General features: G+C 43.7%; 1 protein-coding gene across 1 annotated transcript in view; it reads left to right on the top strand.

Moving 5' to 3' along the window:
* The window catches only part of DLG2 (discs large MAGUK scaffold protein 2), a 1,438,267-nt gene that overhangs the window by 1,163,220 nt on the left and 253,798 nt on the right, over window positions 1-21,249 (top strand). Inside the window, exon 15 of the mRNA XM_058186296.1 lies at window positions 15,543-15,698. Within this exon, the coding sequence (XP_058042279.1) occupies window positions 15,543-15,698 (156 nt within the window). The remainder of the gene's footprint in view (window positions 1-15,542; window positions 15,699-21,249) is intronic.

Raw genomic sequence — 21,249 nt, 5'->3', positions numbered from 1 at the left:
ACCACATTTTTGGGGATGCCACAAGAAGGTTATTAACTTTCCATTTCTATTGTTTGGTAATTCTGAAGCAAAGGCTTGGTGTAGTTTTCAGATGCGTTTGTTGCTTTTGGTCCCCGTTGAAACTAAATCCTGTTGTGTGTCAGAGAGGGTTTTATGTACCACTGCTGTTTGGTTTTCTACTATTTCTACATGTTGTGATGGTATTTTATTTTATTTTTTTTAAAAAAATTGTGTTAACAACATTTATTCATTTTATTTAAATGTATTCGTCAAATGAAAATTACAAATCAGAACGAGCAAAACGAAGAAAAAAAAAATTAAAATGCGACAGGGACAATAAGCACATTAGTGCACTTGCGGATGGCCCCGTAGGAACTTCGAAAAGATGGGGTGATGTCCACAGAAGTCAGATCAGAATTAAAACTGTGAAAGTTAGTCGCTGAGACAACTGAATCGGGTAAGATATTCCAGACAACTCGGTTACAAAAAAGTTTGACCATTGAGTTTAAAGTGGTTTCCGTTAAGTTTAAAGCAGTTGTTCGCATGAGTTACATTCCGATTAAGACTTTAAAAATACAAAGTCACAATTTTGTCTGCAATGCCTAAATCAGGCGTGTCTGTGGAAGTACACTGTCATTGATTAGTATCTTAAAACTAGCACAAAAGTCAAAGTGAAAATCGATAAGCTTTTTAGAATTTTATTTAAAGAAAATTTGGCGCCACTGTCTCTCTGCATATATCTGTGTGTCTCCAAGATCTTGTCTGTGGAGATTCTCCATCCTCCAGGTCATCGTTGTCCCAGTGTTAAGAGGCAACTGAGTTTCTGGTTTTTTGAAGACGTTTCTCTTCTCATCCGAAAGCTTCTAAGCTCTGACTGGGGAATCCGGTCAGAGCTGAAGAAGAGTCTCAGATGAGAAAGGTTAACATAACCCTAACATAACATATTGTAGGAGGTAAACAGGCTGAGCCTGAGGGAGGAAGGGGTCAAGCGTGTCATTAGTATTGAGTCCCATTGGACCCACAAGAGATCTAAGTCCAGATCATCTTGAATTCCTGTGACCCTTACCTACTGCTAATTTGCTTGAACCACTAGTTGTTTAGATTCTTGTAGAGATTTTAAGCTTGCAATAAATCTTTATTCGCATTTGAACTGCTTGGATCTTCTGATTTCCTTGCAAGACACATATTTTATTTATTTATTTTGCAATGAGCCAACCACATTTTTGGGGATGCCACAAGAAGGTTATTAACTTTCCATTTCTATTGTTTGGTAATTCTGAAGCAAAGGCTTGGTGTAGTTTTCAGATGCGTTTGTTGCTTTTGGTCCCCGTTGAAACTAAATCCTGTTGTGTGTCAGAGAGGGTTTTATGTACCACTGCTGTTTGGTTTTCTACTATTTCTACATGTTGTGATGGTATTTTATTTTATTTTTTTTAAAAAAATTGTGTTAACAACATTTATTCATTTTATTTAAATGTATTCGTCAAATGAAAATTACAAATCAGAACGAGCAAAACGAAGAAAAAAAAAATTAAAATGCGACAGGGACAATAAGCACATTAGTGCACTTGCGGATGGCCCCGTAGGAACTTCGAAAAGATGGGGTGATGTCCACAGAAGTCAGATCAGAATTAAAACTGTGAAAGTTAGTCGCTGAGACAACTGAATCGGGTAAGATATTCCAGACAACTCGGTTACAAAAAAGTTTGACCATTGAGTTTAAAGTGGTTTCCGTTAAGTTTAAAGCAGTTGTTCGCATGAGTTACATTCCGATTAAGACTTTAAAAATACAAAGTCACAATTTTGTCTGCAATGCCTAAATCAGGCGTGTCTGTGGAAGTACACTGTCATTGATTAGTATCTTAAAACTAGCACAAAAAGTCAAAGTGAAAAATCGATAAGCTTTTTTAGAATTTTATTTTAAAGAAAATTTGGCGCCACTGTCTCTCTGCATATATCTGTGTGTCTCCAAGATCTTGTCTGTGGAGATTCTCCATCCTCCAGGTCATCGTTGTCCCAGTGTTAAGAGGCAACTGAGTTTCTGGTTTTCCTTGAAGACACATATTTTATTTATTTATTTTGCAATGAGCCAACCACATTTTTGGGGATGCCACAAGAAGGTTATTAACTTTCCATTTCTATTGTTTGGTAATTCTGAAGCAAAGGCTTGGTGTAGTTTTCAGATGCGTTTGTTGCTTTTGGTCCCCGTTGAAACTAAATCCTGTTGTGTGTCAGAGAGGGTTTTATGTACCACTGCTGTTTGGTTTTCTACTATTTCTACATGTTGTGATGGTATTTTATTTTATTTTTTTTAAAAAAATTGTGTTAACAACATTTATTCATTTTATTTAAATGTATTCGTCAAATGAAAATTACAAATCAGAACGAGCAAAACGAAGAAAAAAAAAATTAAAATGCGACAGGGACAATAAGCACATTAGTGCACTTGCGGATGGCCCCGTAGGAACTTCGAAAAGATGGGGTGATGTCCACAGAAGTCAGATCAGAATTAAAACTGTGAAAGTTAGTCGCTGAGACAACTGAATCGGGTAAGATATTCCAGACAACTCGGTTACAAAAAAGTTTGACCATTGAGTTTAAAGTGGTTTCCGTTAAGTTTAAAGCAGTTGTTCGCATGAGTTACATTCCGATTAAGACTTTAAAAATACAAAGTCACAATTTTGTCTGCAATGCCTAAATCAGGCGTGTCTGTGGAAGTACACTGTCATTGATTAGTATCTTAAAACTAGCACAAAAAGTCAAAGTGAAAAATCGATAAGCTTTTTTAGAATTTTATTTTAAAGAAAATTTGGCGCCACTGTCTCTCTGCATATATCTGTGTGTCTCCAAGATCTTGTCTGTGGAGATTCTCCATCCTCCAGGTCATCGTTGTCCCAAAGTGCTTTTTCAAGAGGCAAACTGGAGTTTCTGGTTTTTCCTTGAAGACGTTTCTCTTCTCATCCGAAAAGCTTCTTAAGCTCTGACTGGGGAATCCGGTCAGAGCTGAAGAAGAGTCTCAGATGAGAAGCGAAACGTCTTCAAAGAAAAACCAGAAAGTCCAGTTGCCTCTTGAAAAAAAAACACCTTTGGGATTCCAAGATCTTGTTTCAGAGCAGATTTGCTCACTAGAACAAAATAAAACCTCAAGCAAAAATAACCAATTAAACGCCATCTCTTGGAAAATAGAAGACAAGCAAAAAAAAAATAACTTCGCAGCAAAACCTGCGAACAAATAAAGTATCAAAAGATTAATATAAGTGGAAAAAAGTAACAAGAGAGAGATAAAACTTTAGACCTAAGTGTAGTTGTGGAAAATCAATAAATTGAGATTAATTAAACAGATAAATAGAAAAAAACCGAGTTGGGCGAAACCCTTTGGTAAAATGGCATCATTCCATGAGTCATTTTACTCTTAGAAAAAGATTAGAATAAGCAACGTATTTGTCTCATATTTTGCTTGTTTCCAAAATTCTTAAGTTTGGCCAAGTTTTTAAGTAGTGACAGTATTTTGATAAGCATCCCAGTCGAATTTGTAATTAGAATAAGTTGAATCTAACTTTATTCATACTAAGGACAAAATTCATTAACATCCATGGTACATGTATGTCTGAATTAGATTCAAGCCAGCAGATGAAATGTTATTAATGGATGAAGTTTATTTTTTGGTGCAAAGAAAGATATTTTCCCCCCCCACAGGAAATACTGATTGCTGATCCTTAACTGCATTGTTACATTTTTTTCCTCTTTATTCCTCCACTACTTCAAGCCATTTTTAGACTTTTTTTTTGTTTAGTCCTTAAACATGTGAGCTCGCGGCCTTGTTTATATTTTTATAACCCCTTCATAACAGCTCTTAGCCTATATTTAAACTGAAGTCAAAATATTTTGAGGAATTGATTTGGAGTTTGTTCAAGTGTGCTTCGCAGAAGGTAGAATCCTTTCAAATAAAGTTTTGAGATAAGGTGGTCAAATTACTGTAAATATGTAGCAAAAAAAGAAAAAAAGAAAGAAAGAAAGAAATATGCCCGGCAGCCATTTGCATATGTGTTGACCAATCGACCGGTATGGACAATTTTTTTGTATGAAATAAAGTGAAACTTTTGTCTCAGGATGTGCTTGAGAATGTAAAATTAAATGTTTGGCATTTAAAAGACAACTGTGTACACAACCGAAAACGGAAAAATATCCTCAGATGCTGAGGGTCAGCGGGTGGAGGGGAGTGGGTGGGAGTGGTAGGGTGTGTGTGGGGGGGGTTGCATTTGTTATGTAATTTCTTTAACCATGAAATGTAACAAATGCCTTGTACTTGTGTAAATCGCAATAAAAGCAATGAATTGAGCAGCTGTATGGTCTTTGAAAGTGCTTTGGTTGTGGATAAAATAATACGGGACCGGTCGTGAAATAATGCTTATCCTTTATTTATTTTTTTGCAATGACTTCCTTAATCCTCCCCGCCCGCCCCCCCCTTTTTTTTTGGTTCCCTGCACATTGGTCATCTCATAGGACAATGAAAAAATTGTAACCAAATCATAGAACGGTTTACAATTCTCCAACAGGTTTTATCTTTTTTTTCCGCCCTGCTGCCTTGTCTACGGTATACAGTAGTGGCCAAAATTAAGGGAACCTTGTGGGAAAAGTGTATTTTTGAGGTTGGCTGTCTAATAACAGCACTTTTCTTTTGGAGTTTCAAGATAATCCTATTCCATTGCTGGAATGGCCTGGGAGTAGCCCAGGCCTTAACCCAATTGAAAATCTATGGAGCCCACTAAAGAAACTTGTTAGTCAGAAGCGACCAAGTTCATAGAAGCAATCATTCAATCTTGGTTTCACATTATAACAGCTGCAGAACTAAAAGACTTGGTTCACTCCATGGGAAGATGTTGTAAGGCCGTAAGGTAAAGGTAAAGGTTCCCCTCACACATACGTGCTACTCGTTGCTGTCCGTAGGGGGTGGTGCTCATCTCTGTTTCAAAGCCGAAGAGCCAGCGCTGTCCGAAGATGTCTCCGTGGTCATGTGGCCGCCATGACTCAACGCCAAAGGCGCACGGACCGCTGTTACCTTCCCACCAAAGGTGGTCCCTATTTTTTCTACTTGCATTTTTACGTGCTTTCAAAACTGCTAGGTTGGCAGAAGCTGGGACAAGTAACGGGAGCTCACCCCATTACACGGCAGCACTAGGGATTCGAACCGCCGAGCTGCCGACCTTTCGATTGACAAGCTCAACGTCCTAGCCCCTGAGCCACCGCGTCCCTAAGGCCGTAATTCATGCTAAAGGTTACCCAACTAAGTATTAACTAATGGAGATCATTTTTGTATATCTCATATTTTTTCTACGTTTCACTTTTCTTCTTTATCCTGTGACTGCTATTCTAATAGCAAATCCTTCAGAAAAGTTATTGCATTATATTCTTGATTAACTTATCTTTCCATTGATATATAATTTTATGGTGCCACTCCCCAAAAAAGTGGGGTTACTAGCTAGTTTTAGAAAGTACACTTTTCTCAAATGGTTTCCACAATTCTGGCCACTACTGTAACTAACTAGCCGTCTTTTCGAAAGCATTTAATCTTTCATACCATCCTTAAGCTGGTCTAAAACCATAATAAAGATTTGTTTTGGCTTATCTACAATTTTGCCATTCAGCCCTGTGATCTGGAAGGATACAGGCTCTTGATCCCTGCTGTTTCCATCCTACAAATATTCCGCTGAAATGTTTTCCTTCGACTTTCTGCGTCTCATCGTATCCAATTCATGGGAGGAATGGGCCGTGCCATGAGCTCAGGCTCCTGGGTCAAGATTAGAAATTGTGTTCCTCCTCTTTTGCTTGCATGGTTCTCCCTCCTCAATTGTAAAAAAAAAACAACAAACAATAATCTTATGCATTTGAAAAAGCTAAGGAGTGGTACCGTGGCCTAGAGGTGGAGCTCTCGCCTCACAATCAGGAGGCTGGGAGTTCGATCCTAAGTAACAGCAGATATTTCTCTCTCTGGGCACAATGAGAATATATCTGCTGAACAAAACTCCGCCTTGGCAACGGGAAGGGCATCTGGCCAGTAAACACTCAGCTCCATTCAGTTGCCCAGACTCCACCCCGTTGCAAGCGATTATGGGGTCATTAAAAGACATCGCCCCCCCCTCCCCCAAAAATTGAAGAAGCTAAATTTTAAAACTGTCAAAAGATGCCAAACCGCCATCTTTTCACAAAGATCTTTTATAATAAATGAAGAGAATGTTCTGCTTCGTTTCCAAGATAAGCCTTTGCTTCGTATAGGGGGGGGAAAAAATTTGGATGAGTGTACCTGCTTTTTTCACTAGTTTTGCTTACTAGTTTGATGGATGTTTGAAGATGGTGTTATAAACGCTCCAGAGGGGTCCTTGTGCTCTCTGAGCTTGGTTGCTTTCTTGCAGCGTTTCATTACCCAAATTAGGTAAAATCTGGGCACCAACTTCTACATCAATGATAATGTTGGGTCATAAACAGTGGTGGGATTCTGCCGGTTCGGGCCGATTCGGGTGGACCAGTAATTAAAATGCTAACTGGCCCTGCCTCTCCCTGCCTCGCCCCTTCCAGGAGTCCCCACGTTCCCCATTTTGGCTCCTAGGTAAGTGTATGGAGGCCTCCTAGGGCCAAAACGGAGCACTGGGAGAGGGTGCGCAGCGGCCCTTCCCATGGCCTGTTTTTTGCTCCCAGGAGGCTGCAGGGAGGCCTACTAGCCCCAAAATGGAGCGCAAGGGCCGGTGCATCCTCCCTGCAGCCCATTTTGACTCCCAGGGTGGGTGCAAGAGGCCAAGTGCTGCCTGTCACATCCCATAACCACACCCAACCCAGCCAGTCATTAGAGCAGAGAATTGGTCATTAAATTCTTTGAATCCTGCCACTGGTCATAAAATGTCTGCAAGAAAAGAACCAAGCTCAGCGAGCACCAAGGACCCCTTATTTCAACCCCGAGCTACAAATATTCTCACCTATCGGATCCAGACAATATCTGGATTTGAGCTACAACCCTTAGAAAGTTTTTGGGCTGTACAACTCTATCTCTGCGCAGTGTTTTACAGCAGGGGTCCCCAACCCTCGGTCCATGGACCAGCACCGTTCGCCGGCATGCCAGAAACTGGGCCACAGAAACAAGTGAAGCCCTATTTGCGGGATGCAGGCAGTAAACAAAATGTTCTGTCTCCTTTCCCACTTCGGAGCAACGAGCTGGCCTTCAGCCAGTGGATTCACGGCTCTTATCAGTTCTGGCAGAGAAATCGCAGCTGCTTGCCAAAGTTCAAATAAATGACTCACAGAGTAAGACTTTCAGCTCTCTTTGAAACGGTTCAGCTAATTTTTGCTTCCCGTGAAATGAGAGCAGTCCCAAAGCTCCTTATATATCCTGTGGGGTGGGGCAGGAGCCCTTCCCTTTGATGATGCCGCTTCTTTAATCTTCTGAAGCGCGGGTCGCTCCAAGCTTGATTATTATTATCAGCTGGGTCTGAAGGCGTAGCCTGAGGAAGGGAGGAATCAGGGGATGACGGCCTCATTACATCCTCCTGGTCTAGCTCTGGCTCCTGGAGATGGGCCAAAGGAATCGGTGCTCCCGAGGTAAGCCTTACTGGCCCTTCCCCCTCACTCTCGGAGTCACTTTCGGGCATGGGGCCAGGTTCGGGGGCTGGAGTCACAACACAAAACCACGACCCCTCCAGTCCACATAAAAACCCTCTCTCCACGGAATCAGACCCTGGTGCCCAAAAGGTTGGGGGGGGCACTGTATTACAGGGAGCTAAAATACACATGTAAAGAATTCAGGCCTTCTGATGTCTTATGGCCCCTTTTTATTTTAGAACCTTCTGCTGTTTTATAGCGCGTTGACCAAACGTTATGGCTTACCGTATTTATCCAAATATCAAACAATCACTGACTCCAGGTAGCTAAACGTCTGCCAAATCTTAGCTATGCTGTAAGCTACCGTTTCTGGAAAGCTACAAAATGGAAGCCATTTTGGATCCAGATCAAACTTGGTTTAAAAACCCTTAGAAAATGGAGGATGCAATGCAAGATACAGATAATTAACTGAGTTTAGGGCAAAGAGGTGTCGAACTGAAGGCCTGCGGGATGGATCTGGCCCACAGGGTGCTTAGATCTGGCCCATGGGGCCGCTTTGGAAGCAGCAAAGGACCTGCTCGCGGTGCCTCTGCCAGCGAAAATGGAGCTCATGAGGGTTGCAGGAGGCTGTCACAGCCGGAAACCGAGCTCTCAAGCTCCGTTTTTGCTGGCAGAGGGTTGCAGAAAGTCATTGCAGTTGAAAACGGAGCTTGGGAGCCCATTTTCACTGGCAGAGCGCTCGGGCTGCTACAGACGTCCCCCGACACAAGTGTTGTCATGCTGGCCATGGCTTCTCTGGCCACACACACACATATGCACGCACACACACACGAGGTCAAACACAACCCTCATGAAATCGAGTTTGACACCCCTGGCTTAGGGTATCACACATAGTCTGTTCACAGCGGCATCTATGTAGAGGTCAAAAAGTCACAACCACAGGATAGTAATCCCTGTCCTTTTTAACATGCAGGCATCACACAAGAAAGGAACTGGTTTTGTGACTACCATCTTCAATTTTTATTTTTATTTTTGATTCGCACACATCCTGGGCACTAGTGGCTAGTTAAGCACTATCTAATCAGCACTATTGGAGAAGTTGGCTGTTGGCATTGACCGTACGGTATCAGGACTGGTCAAGCATAATTAAATTCAGATTTTTAAACGAATCCAGCTAAGCAGCGCTCAGCTTTCCGATTATACCACAAAATGATAAGGATCAAATCCATAACATTTCTGGTGAGGGTGCCTATCCCAATGGAGGTGGCCCTCCACTCACAACACTTTACTTAGTGACTGTTTGAAGTTACAACGGCCCTCAAAAAAGTGACTTATGACCATTTTTCACCCTTATGACCGTGGCGGAAGCATCCCCATGGTCGTGTGATTCACATTTGCATGCTTGATAACTAGTTCATATTTAGGATGGTTGCAATATCCCAGGGTCACGTGATCACCTTTTGCAACCTTCCGACAAGCAAAGACAATGGGGAAACCTGAGTCCCTTAACAACCAGGTTATCAATTGGACACATTTGTTATTCACATAAGAAATGTGGCAAGAAAAGTCATAAAATGGGACCAAACTCACTTCACAAATTTGTCACTTAACAACACACATTTTTGGGCTCAGTTGTGGTTGTAAGTTGCGGACTACCTATAGTGCAGGGGTCTCCAACCTTGGCAACTTTAGGCCTGGAGGACTACAACTTCCAGAATTCTCCAGCCAGCTTTAGCTTTAGCTGGCTGGGGAATTCTGGGAGTTGAAGTCCTCCAGGCTTAAAGTTGCCAAGGTTGGAGACCCCTGCTATAGTGTACACCCTAAAATAAAATATACAGTATATAAGTTGAAAATCCTCTCATTTAGTAGAAGGAGTTGGAAATTCTGGTGTGGGTTAAAGAATCAAAGCAGGGCCAGGCCTCAGAGGTGGGTTTCAGCAGGTTCTGACCAGTTCTGGAGAACCAGTAGCGGAAATTTCGAGTAGTTCGGAGAACCGGTAGTAAAAATTCGGACTGGCCCCGCCCCCGTCCATTCTCTGCCTCCCGAGTCCCAACTGATTGGGAGGAAATGGGGATTTTACAGTAACTTTCCCCTGGAGTGGGGTGGGAATGAAGATTTTACAGTCTCCTTCCGCTGCCATGCCCGCCAAGCCATGCCCACCAAGCCAAGCCACGCCCACCAAGCCACATCCACAGAACCGGTAGTAAAAAAAAATTGAAACCCATCACTGCAAGGCCCGGTTAGTAATTGGATGGGAGACCACCAATGGTATCCACGGACTGTGACGCTGTTGTCAGTGACAAAATTTATGAGCCAGCAGTGTGCTGCAGCCACCAAAAAAAAGCCAACACAGTCCTAGGTCCGCCTTAAAAGAGGAAATACGATCAAGATCATATAATGTGGTAGCATCACTTTAAAATGCCTTGCTAAGATCACACTTGGAATGTTGCATCCAGTTTTGGTCACCACGATTTTAAAAGAAAGATGTTGAGACTCTGGAAAGAGTTCAGAGAACAGCAACCAACCAAGATGATTAGGGGACTGGAAGCTAAAACTTACGAAGAAACGGTTGCAGAAATTGGGTTTGTCTAGTTTAATGAAAAGAAGGACTAGGGGAGACATGATAGCAGTGTTCCAGTATCTCAGGGGCTGCCACAAAGAAGAGGGAGTCAAGCTATTCTCCAAAGCACCTGAGGGCAGGACAAGAACCAACGGGTGGAAACTAATCAAGGAGAGAAGCAACCTAGAACTAAGGAGAAATTTCCTGACAGTTAGAATAATTAATCGGTGGCTTGCAATGGCTTCAAAAGATGTGGGTGCTGGAAGTTTCTAAGAAGAGATGGAACAACCACTTGGTATAAGGTCTCCTACTTGAGCAGGGGGTTAGACTCAAAGATAGACACCCACGGAGAGGAGAAATCATTATGGAAGTATCTGTGTAGCCCAAGCAACTGAGCTTAACTCAAGACCCTCTTTACCTTTTCTTAAAAACAACAATAAAACGTACACAAATCAATTAGGGGCCATGGCTAGGAAATTCCCCATCCTCTACTATAATTGTGCAGACCTATGCATGTTCCTTATAAAACAAACCTCTTGATGGAAGGTACAATTCTAGATAAATGTATTTTGGGACTTGATAGGTGTTCTGACCTGGCTCCCAAACACGACAAACCCTCTGTAGTTAATGATTCCTTTATTAGGAGCGCCAGCAGCCCTGGCAAAAAGTCCATCCGGCAGAGAGATGAGTAGTTATCTGCCACATCTATTCATCTCCACCCCCTGCCTTTTATCCCCAGAGCTAAACTGGGGCTTTGCTAGCAGCAGTGGCTCTTCCTTCCCAAGGACCGGCCCATAGACTTCCACTGCTCTCCTTTCCTCTGTGTTCTGCACATCCATCCACTGAACTCAGCTGTTCCTCCTCTTCCTCACCAGCCACCTCCAGACCTGGGGACTGTTGACTCTCCATCTGAGGGCTGACGGATGGCCCAGACTCTGCCTCTTCCTCTCTCTCTGTCTCTCTGTCTCTGTCTCTGTCTCTCTCTCTGTCTCTCTCTCTCTCTCTCTCTCTCTGCCAGCTCCATTCCCTCTTCCCCCTCAGAGCTCTCGGGTTGCCTTGATGCTGATCCTGACTCCCATGCCTCCTCCTCCTCATCTGATTCGGAGGGGCAGGCGGCCGACAGGCTACAACAATAGGACTTGCTTCCAAATGCACAGGTAGTCCTCGACTTACGGCCACAATTGAGCCCATAATTTCTGTTGTTAAGCGAGACATTTGTTAAGTGAGTTTGGCCCCATTTTACGGCATTTCTTGCCGCAGTTGTTAAGTGAATCACTGCAGTTGGTAAGTTAGTAACCTAGTCCTTGGGTGACCCTAGCCTCTCCGTGGACTTTTTTTGTCAGAAGGTTGGAAAAGGGGATCACGTGACCTTGGGACACAGCAACGGTCATAAGTGTGAACCAGTTGCCAAGTGTCTGAATTTTGATCCCATGATCGTGGGGATGCTACAAAAAGGTTGTAACTCTGAAAAACGGTCCTAGGTCACTTCTTTTCCCTGCCGTTGTAATTTGAACGGTCACTAAACGAATTGTTGTACGTTGAGGACTATCTGTGTAGATAATCGACAATGAACTATCTGACTATCTAATTCATGAGTGGTTCTGTTGGCCTGACAATATATTTGTCTAACATGGCAGCTTCGTTCAGTCAACTTTCTCCAACTGAGTGTCTTGTAAACATTTTGAGCTCCATTTAATTAAAATTCACAAAGGTACGCAAAAAACAAACAAACCCAAAAGAACAAACAAAAAAAGAGGGCGTTAGGTTGAAGAAGGTTGAATAACAAAAAAAGGCTCTTGTTGATGATGAGAAGATAAGAGTAAAATCCTTCCCCAACCTACACGCTGTGGCAAAATTTGTCAGAGTGGCTTTCAACGAAAGTTCAAGAGAAGTTAAACCAAATAGGATGAATGATTGAATTGGCTGCCTGATAGATTAAAATGAACATGTACAACTTCCTCTCCTTTGATGATTATGACTGCCGACTGTTGAAACGATAAACCTACTGAAGTAAATCCCAATGTGTATATCCTCCACAGACTTCCCAGCATTTCCTCTGATAGACCCAATTTATAACTCGGTCATAAACGACCGAGTTATAACGCTTGAAAAATTAAAAGGCAAGGTTACTTCATTGGACCAGAGGTCCTTGGCAGTTTCATGCAAACTCTCTCGGGGAAAAATCCGCCCTGTGGTTTGTTCTCAACCCTGTATTTCCAAAAAGTGCTTTGAACTTTGGAAAATGAAGGAGACCATTGTAAACTGCTTAGAGAGGGCTGTAAAGCACTGTGAAGCGGTATATAAATCTGAGTGCTAATGCTATGGGCAGACACTACAGGATAGTGGTTAGCCAAGTCCTATATCATGGAGAACTTTGTTCTGTCTCCTTTCCCACTTTGGAGCAACGATCTGGCCTTCAGCCAGTGGATTCACGGCTCTTATCAGTCCTGGCAGAGAAATCGCAGCTGCCTGCCAAAGTTCAAACAAATGACTCACGTAGCAAGACTTTCAGCTCTCTTTGAAATGGTTCAGCTAATTTTTGCTTCCCGTGGAATGAGAGCAGTCCCAAATCTCCTTATATATCCTGTGGGGTGGGGCTCCTGCCTCTCCCTTCCCTTTGATGACGCCGCCTCTCTAATCTTCTGAAGCGCGGGTCGATCCAAGCTTGATTATTATTATTATCAGCTGAGTCTGAAGGCGTAGCCTGGGGAAGGGAGGAATCAGAGGATGACGGCCTCATTACGTCCTCTGACTGGTCTGGTTCTGGCTCCTGGAGCTGGGTCAAAGGAATCGGTGCTCCCAAGGTAAGCCTTACCGGCCCTTCCCCCTCACTCTCGGAGTCACTTTCAGGCATGGGGCCAGGTTCGGGGGCTGGAGTCACAACAGGACCTTGAATTGCACCTGGAAGCCTAAAGTAAGCGGTGTCACTCACAAAGCAAAAGTTCAACCACCTATTCTGGACCAGCAACAGCTTCTGAGCTGTGTTCAAGGGCAGCCCCACCTAGAACACATTGCAGTAGTCCATGTCTGAGGTGCGGTAGTCCACATCTGACGTCCACATCTAAAGCACCTCCATGGCTGTTCGGATGGCCTCCCAATCCAGAAACAGTTTGTGGATAAAATCCATCCAAACGGTTTCCTACGCCAGCTACCACTTTCTCTTCAAGCAGGAGCTGCAAGTTCAGAGGGACCCTCAGATTGTGTACAAGTCCCAATGAAAGAATGGAAAATGTTTGGTTCAGAGTGGTCCGAATACCCACAGCTGCTCAATATTGCTAGGGTCAAGTCTGAATCTATCCCACCCTGTCCAGATACAAACGCACTGGGACGAGACTTCAAATATATATATGTGTGTGTGTGTGTGTGTGTGTGTGTGTGTGTGTTTTCTGAGGTTTTCGCGGGTGTTTGTATGTAGGTCTTTGGTTATTCGGGTTTTCTCCCACGTAAAATTGGAAGTGTCTTGGGGACCTTTCGACGAAGTCTCATTCGTCATCTTCAGGCTTCAGCTTAGTGCTTCTAGGAGTAACTCCAAGAAGCACGAAGCTGAAGCCTGAAGATGACAAATGAGACTTCGTTGAAACGTCCCCAAGACACTTCCAATTTTACGTGGGAGAAAACCCGAATAACCAAAGACCTACATACATACATACATATATATATGTAGGTCTTTGGTTATTTGGGTTTTATATATATATATATTCGGGTTTTATATATATATATATATATATTACAAACTATTCTAAAATTATGAGTTCCAGGTATATTTGTAAAACAAGGACAGACATTCTGCGAGCTCTGGAACGAAAATAATTAAAATGTTATTCTACTAACTAAGCTTTCGTCAGCCATCTGCTGACATCATCAGAGTATTAAATTCTGGCACAGATCTCTGTAATAGTAGTTTAATACTCTGACGATATCAGCAGATGGCTGACGAAAGCTTAGTAAAATATATATATAAGCATGGTGGCTTAGTGGCTAAGACGCTGAGTTTGTTGATCGAAAGGTCGGCAGCTGAGCAGTTCGAATCCCTAGTTCCGTGTAATGGGGTGAGCTCCCATTACTTGTCCCAGCTTCTGCCAACCTAGCAGTTCGAAAGCATGTAAGAAATGCAAGTAGAAAAATAGGGACCACCTTTGGTGGGAAGGGAACAGCATTCCGTGCGCCTTTGGTGTTGAGTCATGCTGGCCACATGACCATGGAGACGTCTTTGGATGGTGCTGGCTCTTCGGCTTTGAAACGGAGATGAGCACCGCCCCCTAGAGTCGGAAACCTTTATACACACACACACACACACACACACACACACACACACACACACACTGTGTCTGTCTGTGTGTGTGTGTATAAAGGTTCCCAAATTATGTAGATATGATGTACTTATGTGGATATGAAATTGGAGGGGGCTAGATATCCAGATGTTTATAACCCAAATCTGCTAGCCCAATGTAACAGATATTCTGGTCTTCACCTTTTAAGTTTCTGGTTGAAATCATGAATCCTATCCCGAGCAGATGGCCACTAGTATACTCTCAGATACCATATTAGAACCTGGCTCCTTCTAAAGCCAAGATCAAAAAAACCAAACAGCCCAATAGTTTAAAAGGATAATAATATTTCCCTTTTGTTGCCTGCAGAAGAGAAGTTGACATTCGGTGCTGTTCATTTCAATCCTCATCCATTCTAAACATTGGGAAATGTTGTTTCTGGTTCTACCATAGCCTGTTCCTTTTTCTAGAGAAGAATTGCTCTACAACTGTAACATGGGTCTATCCTGAGTGACCCGGTCTACATTCTTAACAGGCCAGCTCTGGACCTGTTTGACCTCATGTATCCTTACTCTCCTCGAAACCGCGAGCCACGGGTATTCCTATATGTGTCAGTGGGCCACAAACTTGTGAGTGCATCACCCATAAAATGTACACTCGAGAGCCTTCCGAAATTCGGATGACCGGACGCCAATCTGCGCTGTTGACCCCAATGATGTGTTCCTAATTTTCTTCCTTGGCTGCTAAAGCTCTGTGTCTAACTTTTCAGTTTAAATGCACTTGGTGAAGCAAAGAAATTTCGGGGTAGGGAATAAACCTTCTCCTCTTGGGTTCCGGAAGGTAAGAAGGAAGCGTTGAGCCCAGCCGACGAGCTAAGACCTGAATGTTCTAACCACCGTCGTGTCACCGGTTTCCTTTCCTCTGGCTGTCTCGTGTATACAGTACTGTGCGTTTTGCGCTCTCAATGGTTGTGACTAAGCATTGCCGTCACTTCGCAGGAGTTCTGTGTATCTAACCCTTTCTCTTGTCGACCTTCTTTTGCATGACTCTGAATGCAGTTAGCTGTGCGATCGATGCATGTCGAAAGAAGTTCTAACCTCTGTTTTTCGTCTCTCTGTTACCACCAGGCCTCCTGAACCCGTTTACAGCACTGTGAACAAATTCTGTGATAAGCCACCTTCTCCTAGGCATTATTCCCCTGTCGAGTGTGACCAAAGCTTCCTCCTTTCAGCTCCCTACCCCCACTACCACATAGGCCTGCTCCCTGACTCTGAAATCATCAGGTACTGCATGTGCTTATTCCTCCTTTTCCACATGTGAGAATGCATGGGTGTCACGGAAGGGCAGAGGAGATAGGCTGTACATGCCACCTGCGCTGTACGCCCCAAGGGTGGGCTTCAAATTTTTTTGCAAGGGGTTCTCTGCCCGGTTGCTGGGTGGAATATGGCCTAGTCGGCTTCCTGCACCATGATGGGGGGTGTTTTTGCGCTCCCCTGACTCCGGAGGCTTTCCCTGAGCCTCCGGGAGGGCAAAAATGTCCTCCCCAGGCTCCAGAGACCCTCTGGATGCCGGAAACGGGCCTGCTTGTGCCTTCCAGAATTTCTGGTAGGCCTGTTTTTCACCCTCCCTAAGCCGCCGTGCACGCCCTGCACTTACCTGCATCCAAAACGGGCCGTGTGGGGACTCCTGGGAAGGGCAGGGTGGGATGAGCGGTTCTAGCCAGGAGTGGGATTTGGGGGTTCTCCGAACTGCACAGAATCTTAGCAATAGGTTCTCTTGAACCCCCAGCAACTCACCCCTGTGTACGCCCACCTCTTCGAGACTCAACCACCGTTTCTCAAATCAAGAAAGTTCAGTCGGGAGAAGTTGGGAGCCCTAGTGGCATCTGAGCCCTTTGGGGTGGGACCCTACCGAAGGTGGGAAGTTGCATTACGTGGATATTGGATATCTTAACTCTGGGATGACAGCTCCCAAAGATGCAGCCTTTTAAAGAACTTTTCACGTCTACTGACGATTCAAGTTGGAGCCTTCTGTAGATTTTGTAGATCCAAGTTTGGACTCTTCTGCCCTCTCACCTACATCTCTGGGTGGTTCGGTGATGAACCTTTTAGGCAGACTATTGTGCCCGTAGATCAAGACAGTGGTGGGATTCAAATAATTTAACAATTAGTTATCTGCCCTAAGGACAAGATGGGTGGGTGTGGCTCAGTGGTCATGTGACTGGGTGGGGGTGGCCAACTCAACACCCCTCACGTCAATGGACACTTCGCCTTAGCTGTTACAATGTAATAAGGGTTAACCGGAGAGGCAGTTTCTGTAAGCAGGGCAATAAAGATTAGGCTAGAAACGCCACCAGAATGTTTCCTTCCTGCCTTCCTTACAGGATTAGCCCTGCAAAGTGGGTGGAAAAAAACAAAACAACAACCAGTTCTCTGAACTGCTTAGAAAGTTAACAACTGGTTCTCCCGAATAGGTGCGAACTGGCTGAATCCCACCACTGGGTCAAGATCATTCATCTGTGCTGAGTTGTAGGGCTCATAAATGAAAGATGGAAGGAGGAGAAATGAGCGATAAGGAAGACAATACGGGTGGTTTTTATTTTTTTATTTTTTATTTTAGATGCAAGGAATTTGGTGGCAGAGAGAATTCTGGTAGAGAAAGTGGGGGAGAGATTCTTGGCAGACCTTAATTCTTCCACAACTGGTCCATCTTCTTATGTGTTGCCGAGATTATGGCTTTAGTCTGATATTGCTTCACTAACGAAGTAGCAGATGAAGAATAAATCAATATAAATGTAGATTTGTTTACGTTTAGTTGAGAAAACTTATACTTTCTAACCAAGGAGAGAAGCAACCTAGAACTAAGGAGAAATTTCCTAATGGGGAGAGCAACCAACCAGTGAAACGACTTACCTTCAGAAGTTTATTTATTTATTTTATTTTATTTTATTTACATTTATATCCCGCCCTTCTCCAAAGACTCAGGGCGGCTTACAGTGTATAAGGCAATAGTCTCATTCTATTTGTATATTTACAAAGTCAACTTATTGCCCCCCCAACAATCTGGGTCCTCATTTTACCTTGAGAGTGCTCCATCACTAGAGGCTTTCAAAAAGAGGCTGGACAGCCATTTGTCTAAGATGGTACAGGACCGTAATGGCAAACCTATGGCACGCATGCCAGAGGTAGCACGCAGAGCCGTTTCTGTGGGCACTTCGCACCGTTGCCAGCTGCTCTTTTGGTTTTTGGCACGCCGGCCAGCTGGTCTTTGTGGGCGCCAGAGTACTGGAAAACAGCCTGAAAATGGCCAAAACTCAGGTCATTTTTCAGGATGTTTTCCGGGCTGTTTTCTGGCCATTTTTCAGAAATGTCCGGAAAAATGGTTCGAAAACCAGTCCAAAAATGGCCTGAAAACAGCCTGAAAAAATGTCCAAAACCTGCCAAAAAACAGGGATGCACGCGCCAGCCAGCTGGTTTTCAGATTTCCAGTGCTCTGGCGTATGCACATGCATACACATACACATGTGTTCCGATTTGGGCCGAAAAGGTTTCCCATCACTGATATAGGATCTCCTGCTCGAACAGGGGGTTGGACCAGTGGCGGGATTCAAATAATTTCACAACCGGTTCTCTGCCCTAATGACCGGCTGGGTGGGTGTGGCCATGGTGGGCGTGGCTAGGGTGTGTGACAGGCAGCACTCGGCCTCCTGCACCCCCCTGGGAGCAAAAAACAAGTCGGGGGTAGCAGCCCCCTGCGCCCCGTTTTGGGCCTAGTAGGCCTCCCTGCAGCCTCCTGGGAGCAAATATGGGCTGCCGGGTGGCTTCTGGAAGAGGCAGGAAGGGGAGGGGTGGGGCCAGCAAGCAATTTAACAACCGGTTCTGCCGAAGTGGTGCGAACCGGTTGAATCCCACCACTGGGTTGGACTAGAAGACTCCAAAGTCTCTTCCAACTCTATTATTCTATGTTCTATAGGGCTGCCCAACTCATTCTCAACGACTTTGGGTGACTTACAAAGATAAAAAAACGCATATTAAAAAAAACGATTAAAAAACCCGATAACCATCCCACCGCCCTCCCGGTGGTAACAACGATCAGTCAAACAAACCAGAGTTTGATGGGCTCCATCAAACTCTGGGTTCACCAAGCCCGTTGGCAAAATCAGGTCTTCAGGGCCTTGCAAAGTGGGGGACCAATCTTATTTCTGCGGGGATGATATTCCACTAGGAGGGAGCCCCCACTGAGAAGACCCTTCTTCTTCGTCCCACCAGATGGACCTCCTTAGGAGATGGGACATCCTTCCAGCATTCCTTGTCTCCCTGTTCTGGTAGGGCAGGTAGATGTGACCAAGAGAAGATGGATCTGGTTCATTAAGAAGTATCGTCTTCCATTAAGAAGTATTATCGAATATGGAATAGATCAGGGGTCTCGAACCTTGGCACCTTTAAGCCTGGTGGACTTCAACTCCCAGAATTCTGGGAGTTGAAGTCCATCAGGCTTAAAGTTGCCAAGGTTCGAGACCCCTGGAATAGATGGTATTCCTGGCTGGGGAGTAAACATAAAACTTAAGGGAGATTTTTGCTATGAGATTGAATTCTGAATCGAGGTTAAGATAATTTAAACAAGGATGTAAGTTTCAGATAGAGATCCTTAGAAGTAGAATCTGTATATAGAGGTTAAATAGGATAGAGATACCGATGTAGAAAAGGCTGTTATGAGTAAGGTGATTTCGATGCGTTTGTCTTTGCTTGTTTTATATTTTTTGCTTTTGTGTATTGTGGGGTTTTTTTTGTATTGTGTAGTTTAATTTTTGGAAATTTATTTTTTAAAAAAAAAAAAAAAGAAGTATCGCCTTCCCAAAGACCCTGCCAAAATACTAATGGCTCATATACAGGTGTATATGAGGGCTGCCTCTGTGGCCATCACTGTCTCAGCTGACATACAAAAAACTTGCTTTGATGCAAGCTTGTTTCCATTTTAGTTGTTGTTGGTTTTTTTAAATTGATGTGTTCCTTTTGCTTTGCACCGTTCTTTCATTGTACTTCTGTTTTATAGCTTTATCATATTAATATTGATGGCTTCTTCCTTTCCAGCCAGTTGGCTTTTTTCCGGGGTCCCAGGCAGAGTGAGAACCTTCTACCGTCTTCCTTTCTTTTTAGCTGGGATTAAAGTGTAGAATAGAATAGAATAGAATAGAATAGAATAGAATAGAATAGAATAGAATAGAATAACAGAGTTGGGAGGGACCTTGGAGGTCTTCTAGTCCAACCCCCTGCTTAGGCAGGAAACCCTACACCACTTCAGACAAATGGTTATCCAACATCTTCTTAAGAACTTCCAGTGTTGGAGCATTTACAACTTCTAGAGGCAAGTTGTTCCACTGATTAATTGTTCTCACTGTCAGGAAATTTCTCCTTAGTTCTAGGTTGCTTCTCTCCTTGATTAGTTTCCATCCATTGCTTCTTGTTCTACCCTCAGGTGCTTTGGAGAATAGCTTGACTATTTGAGGGGCTGCCACAGAGACGAAGGGGTCAAGCACCTGAAGTCCAGACAAGGAATAATGGATGGAAACTGATTAAGGAGAGATTCAACCTAGAAATGAGAACTTTTCTGACAGTGAGAACAATCAACCCATGGAACAGAAGTCACCTTCGGAAGTTGTGGGAGCTTTACCACTGGAGGCTTTCAAGAAGAGACTGCTGCCATTTGTCAGCAATAGTGTAGGGTGCTTGGGTGGGGGGTTAGACTAAATGACCTACAAGGTCCCTTCCAACTCTGTTAATCTGTTAATCTGCATCCTTTTTAGAGAAAGGTGATTATTATATTCGCAGAGCAGGTGAAGTCACGCTGCATGGGATTCCTAACCTTAATGCAGTGGTTCTTATTCATTCCCCTTGGAATGAAGCTTTCTCGAATTTCGTAAAACTACCCTTCCAGGCCTTAAAGCAGGGGTGTCCACACTTGGCAACTTGTGGACTTCAACTCCCAGAATTCCTCAGCCAGCAAAGCTTCTCTAGAGGTGTGCCAAGGTGAAATTCATTAGGGCCTTAGCCTAGAATTCTGTCGGAATTTGGGTTTTGAATACACGCTATAATTCCCATTAGTTCATGCTGATTTTCCATTCGTTCATTTGTCACCTTTATTTCTGTATTCCGTTCTCTCCTGGTGGCTGTTGTTTGTTGGTTTGTTTTCTGTTTTCTTTCTAATATGTACAGGTAGCTGTGTTTTAGCATGCTATTAATCTGCATGGAACCGTAAATCTAGGCATGATGTGATGCCATTGACATATATGCAGATAACAGCCCAATCTGATCCATCAGGGCTTTCTGCCAGAGGTATAATTATAATTGCTCCCCTCTTTAAGACAACTTGCCTTTAATCAGTGTGCATGCATTTTTCCCCTCTGAAGATCTCAAAAATAACTACATTATTTTTTAATGAAATGAGGAACCAAGGATTGGCAAGCAACTTCACGTGACATATTTTACATCCGAGATAGGAAATCTTTCAATATTTCAAAGTTCCACGTGGTTGATTATTTGACTTCAGTGGAAACCAGAGAGAGGGAGGGAGGGAGACAGAGAGACAGAAAGAGAGAGAGACAGAGAGAGACAGAAAAAGAGAGAGAGAGAGAGAGAGAGACAGAGAGAGAAAGAGAGAGAGAGAGAGAGAGAGACAAAGAGAGAGGCAGAGAGAGAGAGAGAGAAAGAGAGAAAGAGAGACAAAGACAAAGACAGAGAGAGACAGAGAGAGAAACAGAAACAGAGAGAGGGAGGGAGACAGAGAGACAGAGAGAGACAGAGAAAGGGAGAGAAAGAAAGAAAGAGAGACAGAGAC

Source organism: Ahaetulla prasina, chromosome 5 (assembly GCF_028640845.1).
Source record: "Ahaetulla prasina isolate Xishuangbanna chromosome 5, ASM2864084v1, whole genome shotgun sequence".
Lineage (NCBI taxonomy): Eukaryota > Metazoa > Chordata > Lepidosauria > Squamata > Colubridae > Ahaetulla > Ahaetulla prasina.
Note: the sequence above shows the minus strand (reverse complement) of the source record. Positions and strands in the feature narration are given on the sequence as shown.